General features: G+C 35.6%; 1 protein-coding gene across 1 annotated transcript in view; it reads left to right on the top strand.

Moving 5' to 3' along the window:
* SEMA3E (semaphorin 3E) overlaps positions 1-23,936 on the top strand; it is a 130,594-nt gene that overhangs the window by 51,148 nt on the left and 55,510 nt on the right. Inside the window, exon 2 of the mRNA XM_005526030.3 lies at positions 17,276-17,436. Within this exon, the coding sequence (XP_005526087.1) occupies positions 17,276-17,436 (161 nt within the window). The remainder of the gene's footprint in view (positions 1-17,275; positions 17,437-23,936) is intronic.

Here is a 23,936-nt window from a genome sequence, read left to right as displayed (position 1 = left end):
ATAGATTTCCTATTAGCTGATTTGTGCTAAAAACCATGTGATGTGCATAGATGAGTTTGTTCACCTATTTTTCATTTTAAAAAGTGATAAACAGGACAAAAATGTAAGTCCCACTTTCCACACTTTCAATGGTGGAAACAACCACTAAATGTGTTTTCTTTCAACCAGCTTCCAGATGTATGCAACCTCATGAGTTTCTTCTTTCTTCTGTCAGAAGCAAACTTTGCTTCTAACATAACTAACCATAATTTTAGAAGTTCTGTTGCTTATGTCAAAATTAATTCACGAGGAGAACAAAATCTAATACATAGTGTAACTAGCTAACCTAGATAATCAAGCTGTAGTTTTATGGAAAAATTAAGATAGGTGTCTTAAAAAACTGTGACTAAGATGTGGTTATAAAAAATAATATATATATATATATATATAAATAGTTAAAAATATGTTGAAAGTCACTTTTTGTTTATTTTAAGAACTTTTGCATTATGGCTATTCCACTAGCCCCTTCTAAAAGTTAAAATGTAATACTGTGTATCTGTCTGGTGTGTGAAGAACAGCTGTGAAACAATAGAAATATTTTGATTTAAAAAGAAACCAAAGTATTGATATATCAATATAAACTATTTTTTAAATTTATATGTATTAAAAAAGTGTTAAAGTAATATGGAGTAAAATATTAAAATTCTCTTATACCTTGAGTCCCAATGTAGTGCCATGCATTAATAGAAATATTTGTTAATTCTCTGATTAGAAATACTTCAAAGAGAAAAATAGTTTTGAATATTTCTTCATTCCTTTCAATCGTTCTTGTACGGGATACTAAGTTGTGTATTAAGTGAGAGGTGTTTAATAAGAATGGAGATAAAGATATATAAAAAAAACTAGAGGAAAGCATTTCACAAAAAGAATTTCACAGTACAGATGATGGTGCTGGTCAGCCAATCCTTCTACTAAACCACTATTTTGAGATACTGTTCACAATTAACAGCACAAAGAAAGATTGCATTCAACTAGAACAGAAGAGCTCTCCAATTAATAACACATAAAGCAGGCATTGTCATGCTCTCAGTTCTGTATGTCGTTTCTAATAAAGATTGGATAATAGAAATGCGTGATAAAATGAACCTTTTCTTTACAATAAGAGGGCTCTATAGAACAGGAAAATAATATAAACTTTTTTGGTCTAGCTGTTTCTCAATCAAAGGGCATATCAGTTACTGTATATTGCTGCAACATTCCAAGCATTAAATTAAATTATAGACAATAGAATCAAATGCAGTTTACATCTGTGGAGCATTAAAAAATGAGGCACATTCAGCAGTTTATTTATCCCCAGTAGATATACTCCTGTTGAAACAGTGCTCTAAAAACATTCTTTCCTACCAGGCTTGGCTGTCTCAAATGCATTCCTCAGGCAATACACATATTTAGTTTTTAAAAGTGACATGTAGAAATCAACCTTGATTTTCTTGGATGGCTGGACTTTCTTTAGTTGTGCTACAGTTTAGGTAACCTTATCACTCCCAAGCTCTAACCCTGCTACTGGACCTGTACAAACAGCCTGAAGCACACTTATTCCACAGGGCTGCAAATAAGCACCAAAGGTCCACCTGTGTTAATACATTTTGAAGGCTTCTGTCACTCATTGCACAAGATTAATGTGTAAGGAGAGGCCAGATTCTGAGGAGACTGAATGTGCAATCTTTAGTCTGAATATGAGGATCTGAACCATCTGAGCTGAAAATTGCACTCTTAGTGGAATACCATTACAGCTCACTGCAGTCATAAAAGAAAGGGCTGCAAACTTTACTAGTAGGTTTGGATGCACATTTTTAAATGCAGCTTAAAATTGTTTTATGAATCAAAAGTATTTTGGATTTAAGTAGTAGGCATCATATCTTCTTGTTCCTAATAATTCCTTCTGTAATTTAGATCAGCAGACTGTATAAATAATTCAGAACCAGCAATAGGGTGCATCAAGGACAAGATTCTATGCAGGTATAAGTAAGTGAAATGCCATTGAGCAATTTCCAGCGTTACCTTTTGCACAGTGGTCATTCCATCTTCTTTGGCTGCTGTGGTCTTTGCCTGGAGGCACTAGAGCACATTTGAATTTGAATCATTACCTATATTGAGTCCATCCATTGCATGGTTTGACAGACTAATCTCTAAGCACATATATTTCTATTTCTTTCTTTTTTTATTTTTTTCCCCCAAAAAAGACACATTGGTCAAGAAAAATTGCCTGTATCTTCATGGAGCTTGTAGCTTGATGTGAAATTTAGTGTCTTGAGTTCTGCAACTAAAAGCCCAAACTGGGCTGTATTGAGAAACAAACGAATCAAAAATGATTGATTAAGCAAAAATGAAGCCAAATTTCCTAGAGCTCTGGTGCAATAGAACTTCTGACTATAAATATTCTGTAGACTTCCCCTATTTGTTTTTTTCATTTGTAGCTCTCCGACAAAAGAATGTGAAAAGGAGGTAAATATTTAACATGAGAGGATTCCTTAGATGTCTTTAGTACAACATATTTGAAGCAGAGGATGGCATTTCAAGACATGCAGTTTGTGTTAAGGTGCTGATGCTTATATTTTTTGTATGAATGCAAGAACAGGGGCAGCTGAATTGTTGGAAGCCTCAGCTGCCTTGACAAAGTCAAGGCATCTATGCAAACACCACAGCTCCAGTTTCCAACACAGACAGCATCCATATTGTTGCTTTACTAGAGCAGGACATGTAAATCCTTATCAGTAAACCAGCAACAGATACACAGTGAAAATAAATCCTTCTAAAGGACTTGTCTTCTGATCTTTATAAAACCTTCTAAGTAGAGCAACGAAACAAGCAGTGCAAATTCCACCGATTATCTGACAGGGAAGAAAAAGTAGTTGTTTCTAATAGCTGTTTAGCATTTTTAAAGCTATTCAGATAATGATGATGGACATAGACAAAAGAAACCACAGAAAAAATAGTTACTGGCAAATGGCATTAATAGCAGCACCAGGCTAGACATGCATAGGAATGTGTAGGTATAAATAAGCACTTTAACACATTTTAGAGTAGTTTTATTTTTGTACTGGTATCACTGAGACTAACTTTAAAATACAAAAGAAAAAAAGGAAAAAAGAATTAAGCTGAAACGGGAAAAAGAAAAAGCCAAGGTTGCTTTTGGAAATATAGATTCTCATTATAGCTATCATTTTTGGAACCTTTATTAGAATACTTTCAGATGCTGAGCAACTTTTCTTAAAAAAATGAGAGCTTTGTGTGAAATAACATTTTATATATGCATCTAAGCATACCTGTACAAATGCACAAAAACACACCTTCTGTGGGTCACAGAATATTTTCCATGGATAATTATTTTCTGAGGAGATGTATGTAAATATATATTTTTTTTTATTTTACTGCTGCATAGAAATATTTTACTTACGAATGTGACAACTACTGATCTGGTATCAACATCCTGTGCTTGTAGAAAACTTTGTTCTTTAGTATAAATTATATTATGAAAAATGAAGATGGGAAAATAACCTGGAAGACATCTAATCCTTTCCCCACTAGTGTGTGGTACTAACCAGAACAGATTGCCAGATATTTCCTCCTATCTTTTTTTAATTGGCTCATCAATTAGCAGTTCCACTGCTTGCCATTGCAGATTATTCTGAAACGAGTAGATCTGACTTTTACATTATTTGTATCCTGATTGCTGAATTACCCACCACAATGCCTTGTCTTGTCCTTGCAGTTTGATGTTTACTTTTCCCTTTTTTTTTTTTTTCCAAAAACAAATATATATTATTGTGCTGTGGTTTAGCAACTTTATCTTCCACTGCTTCCAACAGTGGAAAATGGGTAGAGAACATTTGATACTTATCATACGCCCAATTCCAACAAGTGAATGAGATTGCAAAAGATGCAATGAAAACCATTTTTGGGGGGGTTTCTTGTGATATACATGTAACACACACCATGGCCTGCATGGTCTCTCAGTGGCTGCCAGGTGAGATGATCATATTGAGAAATAAATATATCCTTCTGCAATAGAGCCTGTTGAAATCAGGAACAGTGTATATACATATTTATGTGAATAATGCTGGCAGAAACAAAGCAGATATATTGCATTTCCATTTACATGTATGAGTATTTTCTAATGATTTGCCTCCTTTTTTTTTTAATTTGTAAAGAAATGTGCCCCACTGGCTTCAGATCAGACACTATTTTATAATATCCTACAAGGGTCAGAATAGGTACCAATTCTTTAATTCTTAAAGAGAGAAAATTCCCTTGAACTTCAGTTAAGCTTGCATAATAAGTGGCAGAACTACTTAAGGGTAACATTTTCCTCTAAACTATTTATGAAATATAATATAAACAGTTAAATAGCTCTCAGTTAAATAATATATGTTTTGGACCTATTAATTCCTAAGTGTACTTACTTCTGACAGTTTGATAAATATATTATTCTGTGACTAGTCCTTTCATACAGTTCATTATGTTCTTTTTACATGTTTTTCCTAGTGTCAGGCATAGAGAATTTTATCCTGATGTATTAATACTAGTGCAATATGCAGCAAGTATTACAAAATTAATTTGTCCTCAGATAGTCCCATGCCTGTAAACAAAGCATATAAATCTCAGTTTCTATTTTGTTCTTAGAAAAAACATTGCTGTCAGATTAAGAATACAGTACTTGGGATCTATAGTTCCAGTATAATATCTTCACATTTTTCATACTTGACAATCATTTTGGATGTAATCAGCATATCTCAGAACCTGGTATTTAGAAATTGTCTTGTAATTTTGTAAAAGGATTCTGAATTTTGTCTTCTATGTTAATTTTTCTTTACATCTTTCCATCTCTCGTCACTACCATAAAAAATCCATAGCAGCTTTTTGAAAAGTTCTACTGCTTTTGGAGATAGCTAAATTTTATTAAAGATACATCTTTTTAGAGAAAGCATAATAATAGGTGCTTTAAAAATATGCAGAAGTTCTTTCCTAGCTGTACAGATTCTAGATTTGTTTTTTTATTTAGGTTTTTTTTTCCTCTGTGAAGCATTATGAAATTATGGAAGCTTATTTTTTTCCCCACTGATTAATCTTTTTGGCAAAAAAAAGGATATTTACATACTTTAAATTAAGACTTCCTTTTTTTTTTAAAGAACATGTAATTTTGAAATTTTAGTTGACTTACTATAAAAAAGAGGGCTGCATTAATCAAAGTAAAATTATCAAAATAATTCCATCCATGGAAAAATAACTGGATTTTTTGATGTTTGAAAATGCTCTGTCATGTGATTTGATGTTTTTATTCCAGTTTGGGATGGAAACATCTTCCAAAATCTTTACAAGTTCTTTCAGTCTGAAAAATGTTCTCTCCCAGTTCCAGTATCTTCTGTGTGTTGTGCTCCCTTTTTTTTACTGAGGACAAATTCTCAGGACAGTAGCTTGTGGGTCACCCATTGTACTTGCATTCAAAATATGAACTGTCCAGCAGTTTCATGGAGACTTGCTGAGTGATCAGTGCACATCATGTAGAGCTAAATTCAAACCCTGGAGAATTTTGTGACTATTGAAATTATTATTCTCTCATTTACCCTGTCTTTATGATGGAAATTCTTTAATTTTGGTTTTTTAATATTTTTTTTGTTTTGTTTTGTTTTGGCTGTGCCTCTCAGTTAGATTGAAAATTCCTGGAGGAAACTGTTGTCCAGGGCTATATATTTTTTCAGCTCTGAGCAGTACATAATGTATTAACGAGTGGTGTTCCTCAAGGATCTGTCCTGGGACAGGTCCTATTTAATATCTTTAACAGCAGTACAGACTGTGGTATTGAGACCACCCTCAGGAGGTTTGTGGATGTCACCAAGCTGGGGGAAGCAGTGACGGTCCCTGGCTCTGGCAGGGGGCTATGGTAGATGATCTTTGAAGGTGCTTTCCAACCCAAAACTATGTGTCTATGATTTAATCCCTATATCTCTATGGACTTCTGCCAACTTCAGTATATAAAAATGAATCAGATGTATCAATCCTTCATTTTCATAGTATATGTCTAGTCTATAATGTCTATGTGTGTAGTCTATAAATCTAAGTATCAGTAGCCCTTGTGAGAAAGGAAGGACATTAATGAATTATCTCTTGTTCTACCTTCTGTAAAGCCAGCTATAAGTAGAAAAGACAGACTGACCCCAAAACACCTGAAATTAAGCCTGAGTTAAACCAAGCATCAAGATGATCAAGCATCTAAATTAGAGTGAAGAAAGAACTAATGAAGGAACACCCATAAGTGTATGGTGTTTTTACATCCTGTGCAAAATAATTCAGGACAGTCATACTGAGACAATGTTCCATTTCAAAATGGGAGAGTTTTATGGGTGTTTTTTTATGATTACATGATTATTGGGTCAGTTGAGGATATAGAGATGTTACTTGTAATTTCAGGAGATTGTTTCTCTGTTCTAATGATGTTCTAATTCTCTTCAATGTGAGAGGCACTTTTGTTATCATTTGGTATTTTTCTAAAAACATCTGAAGGGCTTAGGAGCACAAATGACAACTGAAACTCAGTACAGTCTATTTTATGACTGTTGGATAATCAAATGTGCCATGAGAAAAGATAATGTTTGTCGCTCTGTTAGGAACGGCAAGAAGAATGACACAGACTCTCTTGTGAGTTGAACAGGAGAGTTCTTTCTCTCTCTCTCTCACTCAAGGTTTGTTATCTCAGATCTTCTTTTATAGACCCATACATGAAAGTACAGAAAATTAAAACTTTTATTGGTTAGTGAACTAACACATCACCATTATTGGTCAGTGGGGTATACCACCCCTCGACCTTCTCTTGCAAGAAAACAAGAAGCTGACAAACAACACCTGCAAGGCTGTTTTCTATCTCTGAGGATTGTTTTAATTCCTCCTTATGATTTCCCAGGTCACTTTCCCAGGCGAGACTGAGAAAGTTATGCGGCCTGCTATTCCACAACTGTGCTCCCTGCTTCATAATTAGCATTCATAAATGTTTATATCAAAGTAAAATAAACTTCTAAAGAAGCACTATCCTTCTATCTTGCAAAATCTGTCAGAAATGAATGGTGTGGGGGAAAAAAAAGGAAAGTGAGGATGGGAGGACATATTCATGAAGGTTTGAGGATAATATGCAACAGTCCATAATACAACTCATAATAGTTGCATGACCATTAATAGCTGCCTATTATTGACTTTTATTCTCCAGTTACACTATTTAAGATCAACTGTGTTGAGTTCTACCAGCTCCAAATCAAATGGCAGAAGGATGTTTTGACTGTTAATATTTGCAAAGCATTACTGATTCTGAAAGTTTTTGAATATGTCCTAAGTTATTCAAATAAAGCTTTTTCTGTCTCTTTCTTCTAAGGCATTTACTTAACCAGAATTTTACAGATAATTAGGTGGACTGGGGGAGAAACAGAAGAAACAACAAAGATAGATATTTCTATGTGTTGCCCATTACTGCAGTAATTAAAAATCCAAACATTGATAAAATACAATGTTAGTTTATTTATAGAATACATTTTGGAGTGAAATTCATCTACAGTTCATTATGTATATCTATATATATGTGTATATCTAAAAATTAGATAACATTCTTAAAATTTTGGATTATAGAAATTACTATTTTCAGATTATATTTGTTTGGATGCTCTTATAAAGGAATTTTAAAATGTCATTTGGGAATGCCTCTTTCTTTCGTTCTGATAAAAAAAGACAGCTGGATAAATATCTTAAACTAGACACCTGACTTTGAACAAAGCAAAAGCTGAATATGACATATCCCACCCTGTAATATAAGAGCTTGAATTCATTCATAAAGCTCTGTATCATAATAAAAAAAAATAACATAATTCAAATAAAGGCAACAAAAAGACCTTTGGTGTATTTAGTTGTCATTAGTATTTAAAAGTATTTGAGATACATCAGGAAAAGCAGGGTCAAATCATGGATGGATTAGTGCCAGTTAACTCACATGAGGTCAGCCTTCCAAAGACACTGATGTAGCAGCTGAATACATCTCTTTTCTGTGAATTAAATATTTCCAGAGAAGATATTCTGGTCCACTAAAAGAACAAACTTTGGAATCACAAAGTGTTCATTTCTAGATAAGTCTATTCACCACTATTTATAGAGTTTCTGTGCTGTGGGAAAGTTGAGTTTATTTCAGTGCATGAGGTGTAGCAAGTCTTTCTAAACTCACTTATGGCATATTGTCTCGAACTCTGCATATGCTGTGAGTAATTAATTTCACAGGAAAAAAAAATACCTTGAAAATTTCCTTTCATCTTCTTAGTTATTTCCATTTCAATTTTCCTTCTGCCTTTTGCTTTTCTTACAATGCCTGCTTTCTCCTCGATTCAGTTTTTTTTCTTGTTGATGTCTCCAGATAGCATTACATACACTGTCAATCACATGCCATCCTGCCCAAGAGCATATGCCGCTGAAAATCACATGAGATAGCTCCTTTTAATCCATCTCTTACAGGGGAAATTCAATTTAACACTCATATTGAATAGCATAAACCCCTGACTCTTGGCATCTTCATTTTAAATGAAAGCATCAGATTCTCTTTCTGTCAAAACACAGAATCTCTCCATAGGAAGAATTCTACTCTTCCCATACTGGTGTGGTAATAAGCATGTAGTAACTGGTACACCTTAATAAATCGGGTCCATAAGAGACTGGACTGTCTGTGTTTCATCAGCAGAGATCTGTGATTATTTGAACCATATGTACCTTCTAAAACTCAGGTTTTATAAATTGATTATTTCACTTGTTAACACTATTAAGATATTAAACATAATGTAAAACATCTTCTGTGAGGGTAATTTTCAAAGGACATTTCTTTCTGTGCTTACTTCCTTAGAGGTACATTGGATGAAGGGCATAAAGTTCACAAAGATTATTTCATGGATGCTTGTGTCTTCCATAGACTGAAATAATTGCACAGTAAAAAATTCCAATTTATATTTCTCCTAGAATGTTTTAATAGAAAAAACACATTTCTGGAGCTTTCTATCATACAGTCTACCATTCGTAAAGAAATCTATAATATTGATGAAGATATTTATTATCCACAATATTATCATGTATTATCACCTCCTAAAATGCTTTACTAGAAATAAAGGACCATTAGGATTTGAAGTCACTAGAAAGTTTTAGGCAGCCACATTATGCAGGTCACAGAGACCTGGGAGTTCATAGCAGCCACAGTGTTATGCCATTTTGTATGAGCAATTGTTTGATATTTTCTATCACAACCATGATTCTGAACTGTGTTGTCAGATAGCATTTTGGGGATGCATGTACCTTTTCCAAGAAAAATCCCACTGGTAAACTAAACAAATTTTTTGATAATTGAGTATAATGGTATAATGAGTACATCAATTTACTACAGCAAATTTGTTTGAATGAGTGCCAAAATTTGCTATCTAATACTGAAATGAATAAAAAAAAATTCTTCACCACTCTACAAGCAATATCCCTCTAACTGGAAATAGTTATGGAAAAAATATATAGTAGGCTTAATTTAAAATATTTGAAAATGTTATTATTGTTGAAAATGAAATACTATCATTAAAAGCATAATGAATGGTAGACATCATTTATGTAGTAGTTTAACATGGAAATGATGAAAATTTCTTCTCATTCTGAGTTAATTCTCTATCTGCTGTTTCTCAGGTTCAAATAAAATGCAAAAGGAAAACTATTTTCACTATACTGTTCCACCTCTAGTTATTTATTATTTATTAATGAACTTAATTGGGAACTTAATTGGGAAAATGGCAGAGAGCTCTGGATTAGACCTTCTATGAGAAACCATACTATCTTACTGCTGTAATAAAAACCAGTAAGATCCAGAAATTGGTAGGGTCAAATGTGTTAGTGTCAGAAAACAAATATCACTTCAATATGCATGGCTGTTTAGCAGGTTCTGTAACTGCTTTCATTTGACTTACAAAGACGTTTTCTTCTAAAACAATCTGCAAATTAGCCATCATTTCTAGGTAAGTATGATTAAAACCCAAAAAAACCAAGTTTTTATCACAGTGAATTTAATTTTTTTTCAAGCATTAGTAACATTAAATTGAATATAAGATTAATTTCTTTTTATTGGACCAGCATGTAAATCTGGAAATGTATCTTAAAATGGCTGCAAACCCAGCTTATATGAAGATGGTGTGTGATTACCCTTAAACTGATATACACCATAGAAATTTCCAGCAAGAACTACAAATACTGTAAAATACAGTGTAAGGACACTTTTTTTTTATTGTTATGTAATATACTATCACCACAAATCCTGGTATTTTTGTAATGGTTATTTAGTGACTAAATAATTTACTTGTTGTTTAGTGACTAAAACCAAACCAGCTCCAGTGCTGCTAATCGAATATGCTATTTTGCCATCAGGGAAGAAAAAATAAGTATTTGCTAGATGTGACAGAGTATGTGTATATCACAGTATATATGTGACATATAATAGTTTGAAATGGAAATATCAAGGGCTATGACTTGAACTATCATGATTAACTGTGTTAAGGACTTTCAAGCTACACAGACTATTTTCTGTCATTATCTGAGTAGAATTAGAAGAAACAAAAATATTTCCTAGGATTTATTATGTTCCAGTTCTAGGTTTTTCCAGTATTCTTAGGGGAGAAAAACAGCCAGAAGAGTGTTTTGTCTTGCATACAGATTGAAACTAGTCCTGTCTCCCCAAACCGTACTTTTTAATTTCAGAAACTTTTGCCTCTGTAATTTGGACAGACTGACAGGGAAAGATTTTGTTTGAAGTTTTGATTATAATTTAAACCTCATCACTAAATCCAGAACATCTAGAGGAAGAGAACCAAATAAGCAAAATTATTAATGGGTTTTTCTGCACCAGCTCCCTTCATGAAGCCAATTACTTTCTCCAAATAAAGCTCGACAGCCAAACTCACCTGCTGTTAAGAGCAGAGGTTGAATCATATGAAAGTAGTTATGGACTAATGGGTTTTTGCTTGTTGTTACTGGAGTTTGCTTTGTCTCCTACCCTGCCAAGTTTCTGAGGCATCTGCCTGGCAGCCACATAGATAAAACCTCATGCAGTGAAAGCTCATACTTCAGTCTCCCCCACAGACTTTTAAACCTATCTCCTACTGATTCATCTTCTCCCAATAAAACACTAAAGTATCTTAAGAACAGTGTTTTAGAATTATAGTGGTATCTTTCAGCATTACTACTACCCTGGATTTTTTAGTTAGTTTACTATTTGCAATTAATTCTTATATTACAGTTCTTAGTTCAGATTTTGCTACCAAATCTCATGCTAGAGGATTTACTTTGGCCCACCTCTGGCCAGTTAACTCTGTCCCCTTTTCTACTTCCCAGCCAGTTCAGTTCCTTGCTGTTTGACCTGAGTTAATGGAAGTAACTTTCTATTACCTGACAATCACTATCATGACTCGGTAATTAATTTTAGAGGGTTATATTTGACTGAGGACTGTAAACACAGAAAAGTAAAAATTGTTAATCTCGTATTCAGCAGAATTGAGGTTTTTAGGTGAATTTTACTCTCTGTATTTGTTTTCCCTGGGAAGAAATCTTCTGCCTCCTGCTACTAATTTTATAAAGAATATTGCCAGTTAAAGGTCTTGTCAAAAAGATTCAACCACTTATAAGTTTATATTTTTGTCCTTGTGATGGATGAGTTTTTAGTGTAGCCTCAAATAAATATTTGCCTTAAAGTACCAGTGTTTTAAAACAGAAGATACATATATTACCTGGTTTTACAACTGACCTGTAGTTCATAAACTGTGTCACAGATATTTCAGACTCTCCCCTATGTCTCTTTTTATTTTTCCTCATTTTTGTTTCTGTCTCTTTCTTGTCGCATCTAAGCAGATTTTGTTATCACTTGTCAGCAATGTAGCAAAAAGCTAAAATAATTAAAACTACATAAGGCTCATGAAGTTCTTGTAGAGCTTGTTCCACTGTAGTATCTATATTCCAGGACTACGCCAGTAATTTGAAGGATAAGATGTCATTCAGGTGCTCACATTACTTAGACTTTATATCAGACTTTTACATTATTGATGGGGACAGAAGGCAACCCCAGTCATTAACTCTTCCTGTAAAGCAGCACTGAAACATCCACCTTATGTGGACTCATTTGTCAGTGCTCTGCATCTGGAAAACATCTTTGCTGGAAGAATGATCTGCAGCATGAAGTAGTGTGGGAGGTGAGCCTGAATTTCTGAAGAATTTAAAAGGGGAGCCAAAGATTTTTATAAGGGCAAAAAAGGGCAAAGGCAATAGACTTGTGCAGTTGTGATGATGTAATGCTATGAAGAACAGCAGAGCAGCAGTAGCTTTGTCACTCCTTGAGAAAAATAAAAAAGATTAAAAATTTGCGGTGATATTTGTCTATATTCAATGTCCAAAGTTATATATTACTCAAAACCTGCTTAAATTCTGAGAATGTGTTATAAATGTAATGTTGCTATAGTCTGGTTGCTGTGGAGCAGCATTGAGATTTTTGCATTTAATTTTCTAAACATACTTAAGTTATCAATCATTTATATTTAAAATCATTGGAATAAAAATATTTTTTTTTTCTAATGGAAGCAATGACTGTTCTAAAATAATCTTAGAATTATATACTTCTCATTAAAATATCCAAGAAATTGCCTATCAGGAATATTATATTATTGTTAGACCAATGTGTAATAGAATCCATTTTGTCAAACAGGATACAGTGTGAATATGTTCACCAAAATAGATCTGCTATAAGAGATAGTGTGGTAAGCAGGATCAGTCTGAATATTTGCTAGCCAGCTCTGTCAGACAGATAGCAAGCCATCAAGTTTGTTCTCAGCTCTTAAAACAGAAATAAATAAAATTTGTTCTCTTATGAAATGTAATTCAGCAGTCCAGAACTTGCTTTAAAACTTTCACAGGTGAAGTGCCTTATAGGAGTGTGTAAATATTGAAGCAGTCTTTCTTTTGTTGAGTAAAATACTCTTTGTACTGCATTATGGTACACATGACCAAAATGGTGTAGGTTTAGTTATGGTCTTGAGTCTTTAGATTAAAATGGCAAAGCACTATAGCGCAAAAGATAACATTTTCTCAAATTCATGGATCTGTACTCCATAAGATTTATTTTTTACCAAAAGATAAGAGTAGGAAAGGTCTTGTCCTTTTTTGCTGTCTGCTGAGTACTAGCAATATATTCACCCTGAATAATTCATCCTCTGTGTCTCTGGCTTTTTGCTTCTTTATGCAAGATCTTTACAGAAAACCTGTGCCTTTTTTTTTCAATTTTTTTTATTTAATTTTTTTTTAAATTTTTTTTAATTTTTTTTTTTTTTCCACAGAAATCTATAGAAACTCAGTAAAAGGAAGGGTTCTGCTCAACTAAAACCCTTGGTCACTCCCACATGAGGGAGAAGTCAAGGGTTTCTAGCCCATGTGCTGGAACAATTTGTATATTTATTAAATATTAAATAATAAATATTTAAATATTTTGTTGGATGGCTTCACCAGGAAATAGAGAACGCATCCATTCTTCCCAACCTATCTAGTAGCTAATAACTTGTGATTAGAACTCTCTATGGAAGGAGAAAAATCTGAATTTCAATCCATTAAGAAAAGGAAATTGACATCATGTCTGCTATTCCTCAGGTGACTGATTTAGCCATTAGAATATTTAAAAAATGTTAGGTAGTACTGTATTTTCTCTGGCCAGGTTACTGAAGAAAATTGCACTTTCACCTGATCTTGTAAGTGTGCTAGATGTGCCTAGCAGAAATGTGGACACTAAAACCTAGTATTAGGTAGAGGAACAACCTCTTTTTGGGTTATGCTCAAGTTTAGACATTGTCTAGAAATTGTATTTTTTAATTAAAGGGCATCAGCACGACCAGGAGCGCAACTCTTGACATTTCAAGGAATCTGTATTTACAAGGAGACCCTTTAGAGCATAAGCTTCTTCAAGGTAACTGAAGGTGAAATTTGGTGAAATTTGGGGAAATTTGCTTAAAATTTTGAATCCAAGTTCCTCACCCACAATTGTGTTGTGATTTCAATGACCGAGTGCAGCTCAGCACTGCAAAGTGCAGGGATCTGTGGGTCCCCCACACAAGAAGGATGTGGACTTGTTTGGAGCAAGTCCAGAGGAGGCCACAAAGACAATCAGAGTACTGAGCACCTCTAGTATAAAGACAGGCTGAGAGAGCTGGGGCTGTTCAGTCTGGAGAAAACTTTAGCAAGACTTCATAGCAGCTTTCAGTATCTAACCAGTACAAGAGAGATGGAGAGGAAGTTTTCACAAGGGCATGTGGTGATGGAGCAAGGGGTAATGCTTCTAAACTGTAAGAGCATAGGTTGAGATTAGATGTTAGAAATCTTCTACTGTGAGGGTGCTGAGACACTGACACAGGCTGTCCAAAGAACATGTGGGTTCCCCATCCCTGGAAGTGTTCAAGGCCAGGTTGGACAGGGCTTGGAGAAACCTGGTCTTGGAGAAACTATGACAGGAGGGTTGGAAACATGATCTTTAAGGTTTCTTTCAACCCAAACCATTCCATGATTCTAAGAACTGACTGCACTTGTGTGAGCATGAAAGCTGTGCTGTGTGTGGAGACAGCAGCTCGTCCAGAAGCAGTAGAGCTGCATTCCTGCTGGGTTAGACTGAGGCCAACCAGCTTTGCTGAAGGGGCACAGCACAACAAAAATGATGTTCTGCTGCTTCAGAACCCGTGTTAAACCACACTGTGGGGAGATCCACTTGCCTGGAAATGGCAGGCTTCTAGAATTGTTTCAGACTCCCAGGTATACTGCTCATTCTCCAGGCATTCAGGAGCTTCTGCAGTCCATTTGCCTGCACTATTCTAATATCTCATGTCTCCTACAACATATGGAAATTCTACCACCTTTCAAAGGATCTACATAATGCTGCTTTTGTGATTCAGTACAAAATTACTCTCTAAACCTGACTGCTTGTTTTTTTCCAGCCCTTTCAGATGTTGGGTTTGTTTCTGTTCTTGTCTCTGCCCCCACAGCAACCCCATGTCTGTGTAGTTTGCTGGACGTAGTCATAGAAACATCTCTTGTTACAAGTTCAATCTTGAAAGATGTTTAGTATTCTTAACTTCCATTTAGGACAATAAGATTTGCAGGTGTGCTTTGCAGGACTGAGTCTTACATGAGCAGTTATCAGTTTATGTGATTGAGTAGAGAATTGTCCATTAGGAGAACACAAGTCATATCTCTGATCTATGTAAAGAAATATTGTCTCATTTATGAACAATTTGCCTCCAGGACAACATGAAAATAAATCAGGGAAAGCTACCACAGTAACCTCTTGCTGTTTGTATATAACTAGAATTTAAAATGCAATTATTTTCACTCCAAGACTGATTAAAAAATAAAATATATTGAATGATTTAAATTTTTGTAAATAAAAAGTGGCTTTATTTAGGACTAAAAGCGTATTTCTAGCTCTGCTTTCATTTAATTTCTAATCTGTTCAGAAACAAGCGATGTTCTTCCAAAACAGCAATCTGCTCATTTGCTTGGCGAGAGCAGCCTTTGAAAGTGCCATTTCCACATTGCTGTGCAGCTGTGTGCTGAGTGTATCACTGTCAAAAAATGTGTATCTATCCACTGCTTAGTATGCAATGCTTAGAGAAAAAACCTCTCTTGTTCTCTTCACCATGATATTCCTTTCTGTGACTTACTTTTCCATTTGTTAAGGCAAATCACACACAGGTACACTATTTAATAGATTCTGCTTGAAGATCACTTGAGAAAGACATCATATGTGAGGCTGAATTTTTTACTATAACTCCTTTTATGTAATTTTTATCATCTAAGGAAACGTGATTACTTTTAAACTCTGTTGACCTGAGCTCAGCCTACCTAGTAAATGAAGCAAAAAATATTTATCCTATTACTAAAATTGCTTATCATCACACACAAAATATAATAATTTAATAATTTCAAATTAATAGAAATGGTGTCAATTTGTTGGGCTAAATTAATAACCTTTTTGAGCATTACGTTTCTTGCTTCCAGACCATCAGCTGTGGTTTCTATGTTGCTGCCAAAGTGCAGCATGGACAAATGAACATAACTGCTGGTGTGGCATGTGAGCAGCAGCCTCCAAACTGGATGGGGCTCGTTTGTCTTCTCTAGCTCAGGGACAATCACACTTCTTCCAACATCAGCTTCAAGACCACATCCAAACAATTGAAAAAATTATGCTTATGTAAAACTGTGAGGATAAGCATGTTTAATTACTTTTACCAGGAGTGATTTCTTCGAAATGAAACAATTTACCGCAGTACAGACATGAGAACAAACCTAGTTGCTCTCCCCAGTCCAAGCTCTGTCGTTTTGGAGGGATTCCGAGGGTGGTCTCTCAAATGACTCCTTGTGAGGCTTCTCAACAGCAAAATGATTTTCACCCTCTCTGACCTTCTGCAAGCCAGGTTGTGCTCTGCACCACAGTGTAGAGAGATCCCCATGTTTTGCCTCTTTCTTGCTTCCTGAGGCCTGAATCCAAGTTTCTGCGACGTTACTCAGAATGAATTTCCTTTTCTCAGTGGAACTGGCTTTAGCCTGCAACATGTACAGCTAAACCTCATATTCCCATATCAGGTCAGTGCATTTCTTGACAAAATCAATGCTGGAAAATTATTCATGTGTATTTCACAGATTTCATACTGTTTTCACTGAATTTAGAGGAAATACATTCAGTGAACTGAGGGAAGACAGTGCTAGACTTAAAACCCACAATGCCATCCTCCTAAAAACAAACCCAGGTAAAAATAGTGTGTACACTGAAAACCTGGAGTTGACATACCTGAAAGACAAGGACACAGTTTCCAGTATTTTTTTTCCAGTTTCCATTAATTAATTAATTTCTTTCCATTTGCAGTCATTGTTCTAAGAAGTACTTTTTCCTTTTCAGAAAATGTCCAGGAGAAAACTGATTTTCATCCCTCCCCATCTCATATTTTAGGCACTAAGATTCTGATGCAAAGACTCAGAGACAAACCTCCTGGAGAACTGGCTTAGTTTGAAAATTGTTCCCACACGTTTCGTGTCTCTTTCTTACTCAAAGATTATATGATTAGCTTTTTAATGTCCCATAACTTCTTGCCCAGTTCCCTAGGAAGATATGAAAATGAAGCTGTGAAAGCTAAGCTGTTTGGTATTTATCACGAACACTCTGATTGTATTTCAGAGCTCTGGGATTTAAACAGGACGTCAGTTTTTCGTAGCCCGTTTGGATATCTTGGACTTCATATTATGCTGCTGGATGAGTATCAAGAGCGACTGTTCGTGGGAGGAAGAGACCTCTTGTATTCCCTCAGTTTGGATCGAATCAGCAACAACTACCGAGAGGTGGAGTAAAAAGCCATATATATATATTTATATATATTAGTCACTTCATGTTGCAACACGTAGCACAGGATATTAGAACTTGCATGACTGAGGTAATGGAGTTTTTGTAGGTGTTTTGTGAATGAACTCTAAAGCCATATTTCTATTTAAGAAAAATACACTAATTACTATTTTTCTCCCTCTTCACCCATAAGACACATTCTGGATGAAGAGACTTTGGGGTCATATAACTATTTCTCACTGAATTTCAGCATGGTTACAGATGTTTAGAGCACCTCACATTGGTAGACCTCTGATGTCTGTATCTCCACTATATCATTGAGGAGTAAAATCTCCCTGGTGTTTCTGGGGAGTTTCAGAAGAGAAAATGTTAAGGAAAAAAAAAATTAGCATGTAAACTCCAAGAAGTTTTCAATAGCAGCATACACCTTGCAGCTACTTTTTTTTTTAGCCTTTAGAAACTGGATTTTGCACTGGTTTGATCCAGAGGTGCTATTACATAATGACTGAAAAGTGGCATTTGAAGGCTACTCAGTGGTCTGTGGGAGAAAGGTGGGTTAAGTCATAATCCTACCACGGAACTCAGTACATCTCAGAAACCACAAGTGATTGGCAAACTGACAACTGAAATGGAGAGGTTTGAGTCTGAGCTGATGTGAACCTTGGATTCCTTACTCACTTCAGCCCTTGGAAGCTAGAATTGGAAACATACAGTAGCAAGGGAAGCTGGCAGGAGCATTGTTCCATTGTTCAACCATTTTGAATGTGGATAAACGATGTCTTGAAAATTTTCAGTGTTTTTGTTATCTACTGCTTTAAATTTTCCCTATGTATTTTGATGTATTTTCATTGATTGGCAAATTAATAAGTAGAGTAAAAAATGAATAAAATAAAGTCCCTTGGGAGAAATATTTTTTGGTGATGTCTACACTGCAATGACCACTGATATTTCAAATTCTTTTCTTTCTGCCCCCTTGCTAAAAGTGATATTCTTCTGTCAGCACTCTGGCCAACTTTACCATAAGTATCTTTTCTTATCTCTAAGCATAATTAGTGTGTTCCACTACTGTGAACAGATATAATATACTTTATTCTTTTTATAAACATTTGGGAATGGCAATTCTAGATAAGGGATATGAATCTACTCAGGAAAGCTATTTGAGAATTTATCTATATTTAAAAAAAAAAAAACAAACAGAATTTAACTCCTCAGGGAGTAGAGTTACATACTGAGCTTTGCTTCTCAACAGTGAGATATAAGTTAATTCCTTTTTGCTTTGATACAAATTATTAATATCCTGTGACAAGATAGTAGAGCTCAGGGACATGAAAACATTTAGACAGCATTTGTTTCTATAAAATAAACTTTTTCTCCCCACTCTCCTCTTCCCCATTTGGCAGTAAATCTGTGAGGAAGGATGACAGGATAGAGCACTTCATGCTTCTGACCAACCAGCATCGTCCCATCTGGACACACTTGAAGTTCATTGCTCCTCTTCTTGTTTTTAAGTGGAATATCAGCCATTTACTCTGAAACCATGTTCTCTGTTTGGAGACCTCTGCAGAGTATGGCAAATTGATAAAAACTCATCTTGCCTTTTTTTATGCAAAAGATGAGAAATTGAAATTAATTAAGCTTGGCCTGGCACTTTTAGAAACATGATCTCATTGGGACCTAGCTCCCTTGAATACAAATGTCATGAGCTTTTTTTCTGGGTTCACTCAGTACAGATCACACTCAGGGATAGTTGGGGAAAGTATGATTGTCCTACAGCTCTATCAGCAAAAGTGTGAAATGAGACATTTCTGTTACAGGAAGTCTTAATTGCTGAGATACATTACAGAAAGTTCCTGGAGTTGAGAGACTGGTTGATTAATTATTACCAAAGTTCTTAATTAATCTATCTTTAACTCTGTTTTGTTTAGTCTTTGACCTTTTCTTTTCGACTGAAGAGTTTAGCTTGATTAAACTAGAAGTTGCAATCCATTGAAAGTATATGTGTGCAGGAAAGTTCCTGGGTTTTATTCTCTCTCTGGTAACCAGGATGAGTCATTGTCTGCAAAAGAACTGTTTCATGAAGTTTTGGGCAGATTCATATTGGTCTTCATCTTCTGTGACCTAGAAAACCGTTTGTCTTATAATTCATAGTCATGCCTTTCTCAGCAATTTGGACTATGAATATGCTTTCTAAAAACCAAACTGAAACCCATTCCAAACTGGAGATTTATGCCCTTTGCTGTAAAATGACCAAATAATTCAGTTCCAGCCAGAATATTAGAAGTTATCCCAAAGAAAAAACAACTAAATGCTGAGTCGACATAAAATGTTTTTGCGTTGAGACCTGTTGACTGCCAAAGTAATCCAACATTTCCAAAAAACTTAACTTGTGATGCATATGAGGTATGTCCCCTATAAATCTGTATTTAATAGACTACATGTTTTCTTCAGGTTCAATTCTCTTCAGCTTTCAAATACACTGCAACACTATAAAGGGTAGATTATAGCTTTTTCATGTAAGCTAATGTCTGTCTATATAAATCTCTACCAAACTATTTTAAACACATTTTATCCTCACCAATTTTCATATACACTAAAAAAATATCTAAAAATTGGGGGAAAAAAGCCTTCAGGGAAAAATACTACTACTGTCATTCTTGCATTGGTGGGGAAATCCAGACATTTGGGTTGAGCTCTCAACTGTGGCTGAAACCTTCCATGTCACCTTTGATAGGGAAAGACTCTCACTTTTCTATTTTCTATTCAAATAATTCTATTCAAATAATTCTAAAACTATTCAAATAATGTGTCTTTTGTCTCTACTTTGCTCTTTGTACCTCTCATTTAATACATGCAGAGTGTATTATATTCTTGCTTAGAGTACTTAACACATAATGCTATAATTTTTTGAAACAATTACTTAGATATCTTGTTTCTCTGTGAAGAATGCCCTAAGAGTAGGAAGAATGAGGGAGAATATGAAATGTGAGTATCAGTGTTTACAGAGAATTAGAGCCATATAAGCACTCAAAACCTTGTGCAAAACCACAGCTTTGTAGGCACATTCCACTTAACCTTTGCTTTCCCTAAGAGCTAATTCCCTTTGACACCATATTAGGAATAAAACCTCATATTTGAGATTTGGTCCAAAGCCTTAAAGGCTTGTAGTGATCTAACAGACTGAGAACTTTCTTTGGTATCTGGTGCCAAATGTGTTTTAAAAAACCTTTCAGTTCATTGTAATTGGTGCCGGAGAGGATCTTTGTTAGCAGCAAACTTGAGCCAGTGCCAGTAGCTCATCACCATTGGTCAAACAGCTCATAGAGAAGGGAGACCTTTGTTCCCACTTTTTGTCTCATGTTGGAGTAAAAATAAACTGCTCTTCTATTTGCCCACAAATTCCTTACAATAGCTTCTGCTTCAAGGGCCTTAGGAAGATCTGAGTCTGAATAGAAACCTTCCCACTCCTGTAAATGGGCTTGTGCAGGCACATTTCAATTGTGCTGTTTCTCACCTAGCGTGAGATGGCTCCAGATTTGGTTTTATATCTCTGCTGTAATAAATTATAGAGATCTCATCATATATTTTGGCTCTAGTGAGGCTTTACTTCCCCTCCAGAACTGGCTGAACACGAGTCTGCAAGAGCTTGTGTCTTCTTTAAATACTGTCTAGGAACGTGCAGAAATGCAAACTGAAATAAGAAGCATACAATTTAGTAAGTTTGATTAGCCAGTGGAATAACCTTCCAGGAGGGAAGGTGGCCCTGTATTTGTTGATAAATATATACAATATCCAGTCATCAGCAGATATTTTTAAAGAATTTGTGCTTCAGCCAAGTACAAGTTATCTGTTAATTAAGCAATATTTATTGACTTAAACTGGGGACAGGCTGGTTGAATTGCTTAATTGCCCTGTCACACATTAGAGTTCAGACTAGAACACACAGTAGTCTGTTTTGTCCCAAAGTGCTAAAAAGCTCATATAATTTCTTTAAATCAGTTTTCATTATAGATAACATCCTGTTTTTTAAGTGTAGTGGCTAAATGGAGAGGATGTTTAGAGACACTGTTTAACATTCCAGCTCCAGTTAAAGTTTTCCCCATAGCTGTACTGTCTTACAACTCCATTTTTTCCCATGATGAGTATATTTAAAAATATCTTTTCCCTACAGTTCTTTTCCCTTTACATCATCCATATCTCAAGGATGACAATACTGTGGTACAATAGGAGAAAACATCACTAAACAAACAGTTAAAAAATTTAATTCACAGTAATCTGAAGTGGTGAAAAATTTTGAAAAAATTATGCTCAAGCCAATAGTTATGTCAAGACTGCAGCCTGGTGGAATGTATGCTGGTGTGATGCTAGCACAATCTATATACTCAGGGAGATTTCCAAAAATACTTATTGATAGCTTGCCAAATTATTGTAATCCCAGCAGAAAATCAATTAAAAATTAAGGCTGGTAATTGTCACACTTCTAAAACACAAACATCAGGAAATGTAATACATGGCAGGTTAAAGACTGCCATTGCAGCTGATTAATATCTGGATTTTCCTGCAGTGCAAACATATCCCATGTTTTGATAATTTGAAATTTGGTATGATATCTGACATGCAGAGATTTATTTAGTCTCAATTCTAAAATATTCCTGAAAAGACTAAAATCTTAATATTCATATTAAAACTTAAGAGACTTGCAAGAGTTATGTGTTTTAAAAATAACTTCTGGATAGAAAAACTTCTTCAGGAGACATATATCTATTACTAGAGTTATTACTCAGACCCATGTACTTCAGGAAATGAACATGGATTTACCTTAGAGGTCAGTAATTTGCTATGAGCATCTAAGGTCCGTTCCTACACTGCTGAAAAATCTCAGAGTCTGCGCTTCTACTCCTCTCCTTTGAGACCCCAGCTGGAGTACAGTGTCCAGCTCTGGGTTCCCCCGTGTAAGAAAGATATGAACCTGATAGAGCAGGTCCGGAGGAGGGCCACAAAAATGGTCAGAGGGCTGGAACATCTCTCATAAAGACAGGCTGTAAGAATTGACATTCAGCCTGAAGAAGAGAAAGGTCTAGGGAAACCTTATGCTGGAGTTTCAATTTGTAAAGAGGCCTTATAGGAAAGGCAGAGAGTTTTCTCAGCACCTGTAGTGACAGGACAAGAGACAGAGGTTTTAAATCTAGAAGACTGTAGATTTAGATTAGATACTAGGAAGAACTTCTTAACTATGAAAATGGTGAGACTCTGGAACAGTTTGCCCACAGAAGCTGTGAATGCTCCATCCCTGGAAGTGTTCAAGGTAAGGCTGGATGGGGCTTTGAGCAACGTTATCTAGTGAAAGATGTCCCTGACTATAGTAGGTGGTTACACTACCTGGTCTTTAAGGGTCCCTTCCCACACAAACCATTCTGCAATTCCATGCTTTATTCTATTTCCCTGTGCCAAGGCCCAAATTCATGTAGCTCCACTGCAGCTGCTTTTTGACATTCCAGACAAAGCACGAGCATTAGGTTACCTCTTTGGCTTTTTTCTTTTAATTCTTTATATGTATTTAATTCCATACATCTTAAATGGAAAATGTACATATGAAGTATTTTCAACAGCCCTGGGACTAAGTCTCCAAACACAAAAATAATCACCTACACACATTATATGTAATATCATGTTACAAAGTCAAGTGTTTTATTCCCTCTGTGGTTTCTCTGTTCCTAACAGCCACCTACACCTGGTGTGGGCAAAAGCTCTCATTTTAGCCTGCTAGTTAGAACATGTCTTTGGGAAATGAAAGCTGTGGCTTCATACTTATAGCCTTCAGAGATCACAGAGATCTCATAACTTCTAGGTGTTTTGGGTTAAGGACAGGTTTAACCCAAACTTCATTCAGTTCCTGGCCAGTGACTGAAATAAATGACTGTGGACCCTGAGTTTTGCAATGATTGAACCAGGAATGGTCTGACCAGGATGACTGGATGAGTGCCTTCATGGGAGTTCACCAGAGTCCAGGTACCTTTCAGCAATGTAGAGACTAGATGGGAGTCATGTCTGATCACTCATAGATGACATAAGACCACCTGACTGAAAAGAGATGTTCTGATTAACTTGGATTTAGATGGTGTGAGACCTAAACACTGCCAGGGCACTGCTGACTCATACTCAGCTTGTCACTGACCAGGACCCCCAGGTCAGCAGCTGCTCTCCAGTCTCTCATTCCCTGATCCATACACAGAACTGGGGTTGTACTGTCCCAGGTGCAGGATGCACTTGCCCTTGTAAAACTTGATAGAGTTGGTGATTGTCCAGCCCTCTGATTTGTCCTGGTCTCTGCAGTGCCTTGGCCCTCAAGAGTCAACAGCTCCTCCCATTTTAGTGTCATTGGCAAATTTACTTAGCATTTCTTTTATTTCCACGTCAAAGTCATTAATGAAGATACTAAAGAGAATTGTGTCTTTTACTTTCAATCTCTAGGCATCTAGGATTTTATAATTTATCCCCACTT

This window comes from Pseudopodoces humilis, chromosome 5 (genome assembly GCF_049639895.1).
Source record: "Pseudopodoces humilis isolate 2021_Gansu_Grassland_sample_001 chromosome 5, ASM4963989v1, whole genome shotgun sequence".
NCBI classification, from domain to species: domain Eukaryota; kingdom Metazoa; phylum Chordata; class Aves; order Passeriformes; family Paridae; genus Pseudopodoces; species Pseudopodoces humilis.
The sequence above is the reverse complement of the archived record's forward strand: the minus strand, read 5'-3'. Positions and strand labels throughout refer to the sequence as shown.